Here is an 8,429-nt window from a genome sequence, read left to right on the forward strand (position 1 = left end):
GCCAGCAATGGAAAACTGGAGGATCCAGATTCAAGTCCCAGAAGGAATGTGGTGTTTGGTCTCTGCCATTAACAAGAAGCCCACACTGAAGACTGCAATACTACTTCCTCCCATTTGTGGGGCGAGAATTTATTCGGTGGCAAATCAGAGTCAGCAAAGGCTGGAAAGCAGACAGTCTGGGATTTGCACCGAGTCAATCCATCCCCAATTAGCAGGGCTCCTAGGACCAAATGTGGGCATCAAGAAAACTTGATAGCTCGGCAGCAAATCCCAAATGGGTAGAGCAGCCCTCCCTTACTGAAGGATATCTGCTCTACCTGCATTGCCTGGGTTGAATTTGTTCCTTCTCCCCTAAAATCCCCTTAAGGACAAGACAAAAAGTGAAAGCAGTTTTCATGATTCAGCCTCAAAACAGATTTGGAGGGATGGCAGTGTGTCATTCATGCTGCTGGGGGAGTAGATAAGAAAGGTCAGGGCAGATGTAAGGGGAATGGAGTCTGGACAGTGGAAACTAGAGAGAGTCCACACACAGTGTGAAGCTCAGCTAAGCCGTGTCGGAATGTGCCGGGACAGCATTCTTTTTCAATGGCTGCCCATTCACCTTGTTTCTGAACAGGTCTGTCTCACTGCAGTAACAATTTCTATAATATTTTTGTTTTAAAAGCAACACAGAATGAAAGCATCCGTACATCAGATATTTCCATTCCATAACATTAATTTGTTTGGACGTTGGGCAGACCTGCTGCCTAAAATTCTTAGCAGGTTTAAACAGCTGTTCATTCACTGTACTTGCCAAACAACCAGCTGAAAAGCTACTCCTTCTCTTCTCTGTCTAAAAGGCAGCTATGACATCTCTGTAAAACTTCAGAAATCCTTCTAAAATGGAGCTGGTAAGTCAGTCAATTTTTTGAAAGGAAATAGAGGAACCAACACAACAAATCCACAGAAAGTCACAGCTCTGACGCCCTTGCTTGTGCAGGCATAAAACCACTTCTATAAATGCGAAGCAGCATTTATATCTCAGATACCTTCCAATACCACTAAGACACCTGAGTATTTTTCCAACACTTTTCAGCATTAGAAACCTCATTCTGCTTATCCCCAACCACATCCTTTTCTCCTCCCCCTGTATAAACACAGGGATCGAGTCCCATGAACAACGATGCACTGGAGAGTGGACAGATTGCTGTCCTTTAAATCCTGCCATCTCAGTTTCTTGCCCTGAGTGAGGAAAGCAGCCTGTGCGGAAGAGCCGTGTCCTACATTCTTACCCAGCCACCGTGTGATTTCTCAACAGAAATAACACAGTCACTAAAACACCACACAAAATCTAGGTTTGTTTCTTGCCTTACAGAAACATCACTGCAGAAGTCCAACCCTGGTCAGAACATATTTTACCCACCAGATTTACAAGCAACATCTGGGATTTTAAAAAATCAGAAGATTTTTTAAATTGGCATTTTTCTCAATGAGTTTATTTGGCAAGTTACATGGTATTGCAGCTTCTCCTACCCACGCAGCTCTTGGGGATAAGAGATGTGAAAAAATAAATGCATAAAAATAGAATCATGGTACCTTAGAGCTATTTTAACTTATTTAAATTTACTACTGTTCAAGTTGGTAGACTAATTTTAAAGCAGCAGTTACTTTAAATATCACTTAAGATAATACAAATTATTGAGAGCTTGTACACCCAAGTTTCTACATAACTCCAGCTTGTACCTATCTATTTCTTAAATGTAACGAGCACATAACCTTTTTGAGCTGGCACATTTCATCTCCTGTGCAGTCTTGTGACAGTTGCAATCTTTTCCATGCCATATACTTCCATCTCCTTTCTTGGGTTTGAAAATCTTCAACCATTCCAGATCTGATACTGGCTTCCACCATGCATCTTTTTTAATGATGAAGTTATTACTACAGGAATCAGATTCAGACTTGCGAATTGCAACAGGAGTCTCTCTGGTTTTTTGGCCAAACAGAATTTCAGTTCTCTCTTCCCAGGTTTTATTTTCATTATCAGTTTTGTCAGATGTGACGGTGTTCTGGATCAAAGTACTTTGCGAATCTACACAAGAACCGACATTAAGCCAATGCTCATATTCGGGTAAAGATGACTCAAAGGTTTGTTGGTCTCTGCTTTCCACTCCATTCTCAGAAACTTCCCTGTTTCTCAATGGCCTTGTGTTGTTCGCCTCACAAAATACTTTGCTGCCTAGCTCATCAGAAATTGATGCAACATCCTGCTTTTCTTCTTCTTCCGTAAGGACAGCCAAGACTTTCACAACTTTTTGACACCGGTTTAAGTACGCTGAGGTAGTTTCCTCCAAGTCTGATGCATTCAGTAATAGTCTATTATCTACTTCACGCATCTCAGAGGTGGTTTTTGCCCTACTTTTTGGAACTTGTGCAGTTCCACACTCCTCGCATATCCCATGGGTGCCCTCAGTCCTAACCATGTCTGTCTCGCTGCTACTTTCAGGGGCAGAGAATGCCATACCTATGCTACAATAGCATGATAAAGAAAACAGTCAGAAATAATGCATTTAAAGAGCATACATAACTGTACTCAAGGTTAAAGCTATACATTAACCAGAGGCTGTAGCCATGGTTCTGCAGTAGATCATATACCAATAGGCAGCTGTATCCTGCCAAAACCCGATAGAAGTCTGCCCAGATTTTGCTGTTACTTTCCAAAATCAGTCTGACAGTTCCCTTATGTTTTATATAGTGTGGTGATTCTGTCTGAATCTCCAGGGTGTGCACCAATTTCCTAATCTGAAAGCAAAATAAACTTTGATTTTTAAACAAAAGTAGTAGTGGGCCAGATTAACACCCCTACCTCCAGACTATTCCATTTTTTAAAAAACCATTAACTGTCTGGCCTTATATATACAACGCTTTATTCTGTGACTGATACTCATGGTGTCTCCTGACCAAGTTAAAAAAGGTAGCTGACAACTTCACTGGATGTTTGTGGTTAAGTCCAGCAAAGCCATCTTGACACAGCACACATCTCTTTTAGGATGTTAGTTGTGGCTGAACAGTGAAGTCTCTCTCCGAGAGTAAACTACTTAAAAAAAAAAAAAAAAAAAGAGAGAAAAAAAATTATTTTACCTTCTTTCATGTGCCGCCTTTTCATGCTTTTGCCTTAATTCCTGAGAGCTCTCCAAATTGACATGAAGAAATTGCAAATCACGCTGCTGCTTTACATAGATCTGTTTAAAGATAGTAACGCGCATTAGTGAAAGTCTGGAGCGCAGGAACATTGTCATCAGGTACTAACACGTTGCTTGTCTTCCAAAAATATCCTCAAAACATTTTTAGAAACCAATACCTGCAGTCAAACTATTGTCAAAGCCTTCCAAATGTAAGGGGCCATCATCTGCATGTATTTAGGAAAATAATGTTTTGCAGCAATAAACAGTATTTCTATTAGAAGACTGCAGTGTTCTGCTAAGATGGAACCACACTGAACCATAAATACAGTATCGTTACTGTTATTTGATATTTAATACGTGTTGTTACGATTTTGTTCAAAGTTATGCAGAATTACAGGACATGAATGATGATCATGGTATTTGGCTTTTGCTGCAGGGGATTTTTTGTAAAGCTAATGTAGAAAATAACATACCGATCAACTGTTTGCAATAAAAAAAAAAATCGCATGTGCCTTGAGAACCTGAAATGAGTGCAGGTGAAAACACTGGTTTTAAGTCTCTTGAAAAACAGATCTTTCAGTACACCATGCCCCTTTACACTGCCTGAGTTCACCTTGGGCACGTGCGCGAGGCAGCCCCCCCCACTCCCACTGCCCTTCACGTGACTTCTCGAGCCTAGCACTCTCTGGTCATGCCCACACACTGACAAACTGTTATCTTAACAGGGTGCCGCACTTTACTGTTATGAGGGTGGTATTTACTCATTGTAGGACTGAGTAAATACAATTATATAAAAAAGGCCAAAAGCATATGTAAATACAAGGATTTGTACCGCGGGTTTTTAATTTTAACCAAAAAAAAAAAAAAAATCTACATTCTGAGGGATCCCAGCAAGCCAGAAACAGCAAATTTGAATTTTTTTTCCTTAATTAAGAATAGCTAGATCTAACTTTTTTATACTGTTCCATGCAGATCTGATGTTATTGAAAAATGCCTTCGTAATTTCAGAGTAGAAACACTATTAGGTTTGTACCTGTCGCAAACTTGATAGTTCTGTGTCAGTCCGCGCTTGTTTTGACTTGGCAAACTGAAGAAGTTGATCCTTTCTCTTTGCTTTCTCAACTGTTTCAAAACGTATACAATTTTTTAATTGCTTAAATGAATAGACACAAAGCAAGTATATTCGTTAACATGTATGTCTGTAGCAGTAGAAACAGGTACCTAACCAAAACAAAAGCATTTTCTTAAGATCAATGGGATGTTTGCCCTCCAAATAAAAAGAGCACAAAAACCGTAAGACAACTAAGCAGATCAAGTATTTTCCTCGGACTTTTCACCAGCACCTAGCTTTACTTTACTAGCAGCAATATTCTGCTTTATTGACTGATTTATTTTACTTTTTTATGTTAACATTCTTCCATGGAAAGGAAATTCAGCAATTAATTCTAATTCATGCCTTGTACAGGAAAGTGCTGGGAAATACTTCCCATTACTATTGTTTTTAAAATAATGAGATATAGGATCAATATTTGGCAAAGGTAATGGCAGATAAAAAGTGACAGGCAAGTAAATCACCTCACAGCAGAGGACATCTTTGGTCACCTAATCTTTCAAGGTATGTATCGCTTGTCTGTAAGAATACTGCAGCAACCATCAGCCTGCCTTTCTTATCCACTAGAGCACAGAAGAGTTCCTCTCTACCCAAAACCAAAGCAAAGATATCAACAGATAGGAAGCTGCAGTTTACCAAGCCCTGCGTATTAAACCAGCTGAAACCAAAACCATCAGTTAAAGAAAAGCAAGAGAAAAAGTGAATTTGTAAACCTACTGCTTCCATACAAACACCAGAGGGAGTGGATGGGCTGGTAATCTCATATGGTCTAAGCTTTAGGTTTTGAATGTGGCTTCTTTTCAGTAGGTCACCATTTCCTATGCAACCTATGTCAGAAGGGACAATGTCACCCCCATTTATTGTATTAATACCACAGGAGACATGAAAGTCTCAAAAATTTTCAAGAGAGAATCCTCCGAGCCATTTATTCCTCCATGCATAATCATACTGTACAAATTGAACTTTGTGCTTTTACAAGATTTTATAAACTGTCCCTGCAGAAGCCCTAGATATTGCTTTCATAGAAGAATGACACACAAAGGCATATACCTTTATTAAACTGCAAGAAAGGTAGGTAAGAAGCTGCCTCCTTCACAGATATTAGTGAACTGTTGTTGTCTAGAAGTCTCTGAGCTGTTGAAAGCTACGGCATGAAAAGCCAACTGCCCACACTTACCAATAAGTGTGAGCTCATTCCTCAAGCAGCCATTTTCTTGTTTGAGGTGAGTGATTTCTTCCTGCTGCTTATTATTTTCTTTCATCTTTTCACAGAGGTCATCTTTAAAACAAAATGTAGTATTTCCCAGAATGAAAAGGAATCATGCTGGTCTACACTAAATTAGGTGCCCAGTATAAACATTTACCTTTCAGCTTATTTGTTTCAAGTATTAATTCTTTCAGTCTCAGTTTGAGGTCTTGTTTTTCTTTGTTGAGACTGAATTCCTCCGCCTTTGCTGCATGCAATGCACTTTCCAGCTTTTTGAATTTAGATGTAAACTCAGTAATGTGATCGGTTGTTTCAAGTATAGCCTCGTCCTGAAATATGAAACAGAATGTATTCCGGATTATTGTTTTATCTTCATCTATGGATTTTGACAAAACAACAGTACATCTTACTGCAGTAGTTATAGCTACTTCACAGATTTTCTTCCGAGCGCTTGAGAAAATAAATAAATAAATCAAAGCCAGGAAACAAGCTTGTTTATGAAAATAAACCAGTTTATTGTTTGCTGACCACTTTTCCCTTCTCAAAAAAGCCTAAGAATTACACAGCAGTGAGATCAACGGTGACTAAACCACTGCGGTACAGTCACCAATAACTGCACTGCAGTTTGACCACATTTAGTGTCTGATGAGATGACAGATGTTACCTTCAGCTTAAGCATAGTAAGTAGCTCCTGTTCTCTCGCTTGCAGCTGGCCTGTTTTAGCAGACAGTTCCAAAACGGAGCAGTGGAGACTTTGATTTTTCTCCTAGTGAACAGAAATAAGAGTGTCAGCTACTACTCCAATGATTCAAAGTCACTATTTTTCCAGTAAATGTATGCACAACTTCATTTAAACATCATGAATGGTAATGTGGGATTCTAAGCAAGCTGTGAGGATCTGGAAAAAAGAGGACTGGAGTAAAAGTTGTTCCCCAATTCGTTACAACCAAACTTGCTTGCAATCAAGGATCTTAATATCCTGCATGTCTTAAGTCACGCCGATTAGACAGGTGAAAGTGCACAATACTGCTTTACTGTATTGCATACAGGGGAAAAAATTATCCCAATAAACACATAATTGCCAAAACACTTTAAAAAAAAAATCTAGAATCCTTGAATACCTTTTTATTTTCATATCCTTAAACCGTTTTCAGAATGTTACAGTTCATCATAGTAATCAGAGCTGTAAATAAGACTTCCTGAAACTTCCCAAGCAAGTACCAGTACTGTTCCAAGGGCCAACACTGCCTTTTGCAATCACAGTGCCTGACATTTTTGAAGGCAAGTTGGTTCTGAGCACTGTTCCCCAAAACTAAGCAAACAAGCAGCAAACTCCAAATCCTAGCTTAGGAAAGCTTTTTTGCCCTTTTTTTTTTTCCCCCAACAAATCAGAGCTATACCTTAACCTAATATTACTGTACTAAACTCAAGAGCCTTAATATGAAATAATTATTCACTAGTGAAACTCACAAATGCCACTGGCATTCTGTACATGCATGGACTGCAAAATCAGACCATTACTCAACTCCTACCTCCAGAGCCTGACAGTGAACAGTTGCATCTGTTACTTTTTGAGACAGCTCTTTAAACTTCCGTTGTGTATTTTCAAATGTTGTCTTACTGTCATTCTGCTGAGATTCTAAGAACTTTAACCTTTTGGTCAGTGATTTTATAACTTCATTTCTCTTGTTCAGCTCATCTGAAAAGAAGGGACACAAGGTATCTGTGAGAAAACAGCTCAGATACTGTCATGCAATTTTTTAAATCTCAGAAATAATTTAATGCAGTGTTTCAAAACCATGCAATTCAGAAATGGATGCTCGCATTGGATACTCTGAAGCAGGATTCCCTAGCTACCCAGGTCAGATGGAATACGAACTCTGTGGTGACCTCTGTACTATGGCTGTCAAACAAGACTGTTCAGAGCTGCCAGGTGATGGCTTGCAGATGATGTCAGAGCTGTGCAGCAGAACCTCAGGGCACAGGGCTCTGCAGTACACCAGCACGTTTGCAAATTGTTCTCTGCCCCCACTTTTATTTCACCAGATTTATTTTTAAAGAGTCCACAGAAGCAATTTACATATCCAGATGAGAAAGAGCTATCCGATTATCATATCCCCTTCAAGATCAGATCACTTTAGTACCATCATGGAAGTTTTGATCTTGAAAAGACAACCAAATTAAAGGCTGAAGGGTAGGAAATGGTTCCTTGTATGACACAAAACTGTTACTGAGGGATTTAAGCACCTGAACATACTTAAAAGACCAGGGTCTTATTCTTTATACACACAATACTTACTGTTTAATAAGCTGCATCGTTCTGCTAAAGTCAGTATTTTTTGCCGGTCATCTTCCCAGGCTAGAAGCTGTCTCTGATGCACTGCAACCATGTCATTGAGTTCCTTATCACGATCTTTCAGTTCTGCAATTAAAAGATGGAGTTCTTGCCTCTGTTTCTGAATGGTGCTGTTCTCAAGGCTTGGGCTAAGTTTCTATAAAAGGTAACACATGGAACGCATTTCAACATAAAGACGCAGCAACAAATTCTCTGATAATAAACTCGAAGTTTTAATTTAAGTTAAAATATTTTTATATTATAAACAGAGACCATTCCAAAAAGTTCCTCACGCTTGTCACACCACCTGTGGTCCTTGACTGAAACCGTCAGCGGTACAATGAGTAATTTCATGTTAAAGATAGAGCGCTCTGATTGTTAACTGTACTTTCATTTTTTACCTGAGGCGAAGGAGAAGGCGGCAGTGATGAATTCATAGGGGACTGGGGACCAGCGCGCTACCAGGCATTAGTGGATACTGGTAGCGTTCAGCGTGGAGGCTGCCTCTGATTTAAGCACTACACCAGACTCCTTCCGACCCGGCAGCCCTGCAGGAATGACAAGCGCAAGCTGTTGGGAAGCGATCGAGGTGGGGGCTCGGCCCTGCGGCCTCCC

At 39.7% G+C, this 8,429-nt stretch overlaps 1 protein-coding gene across 1 annotated transcript in view; it reads right to left on the bottom strand.

Annotated features, from left to right (window-relative positions):
- The window catches only part of CCDC62 (coiled-coil domain containing 62), a 12,974-nt gene extending 4,723 nt beyond the window's left edge, over window positions 1-8,251 (bottom strand). The window contains exons 1-9 of the mRNA XM_009578654.1: window positions 8,216-8,251; window positions 7,779-7,971; window positions 7,012-7,178; window positions 6,144-6,245; window positions 5,637-5,808; window positions 5,450-5,551; window positions 4,195-4,283; window positions 3,118-3,218; window positions 1,756-2,505 (exon numbers count right to left, since the gene is read on the bottom strand). Of these exons, the coding sequence (XP_009576949.1) occupies window positions 1,756-2,505; window positions 3,118-3,218; window positions 4,195-4,283; window positions 5,450-5,551; window positions 5,637-5,808; window positions 6,144-6,245; window positions 7,012-7,178; window positions 7,779-7,971; window positions 8,216-8,251 (1,712 nt within the window). The remainder of the gene's footprint in view (window positions 1-1,755; window positions 2,506-3,117; window positions 3,219-4,194; window positions 4,284-5,449; window positions 5,552-5,636; window positions 5,809-6,143; window positions 6,246-7,011; window positions 7,179-7,778; window positions 7,972-8,215) is intronic.
- Window positions 8,252-8,429: the final 178 nt, after the last annotated feature.

This window comes from Fulmarus glacialis, unplaced genomic scaffold (genome assembly GCF_000690835.1).
Source record: "Fulmarus glacialis isolate BGI_N327 unplaced genomic scaffold, ASM69083v1 scaffold3315, whole genome shotgun sequence".
Taxonomy (NCBI): Eukaryota; Metazoa; Chordata; class Aves; order Procellariiformes; family Procellariidae; genus Fulmarus; species Fulmarus glacialis.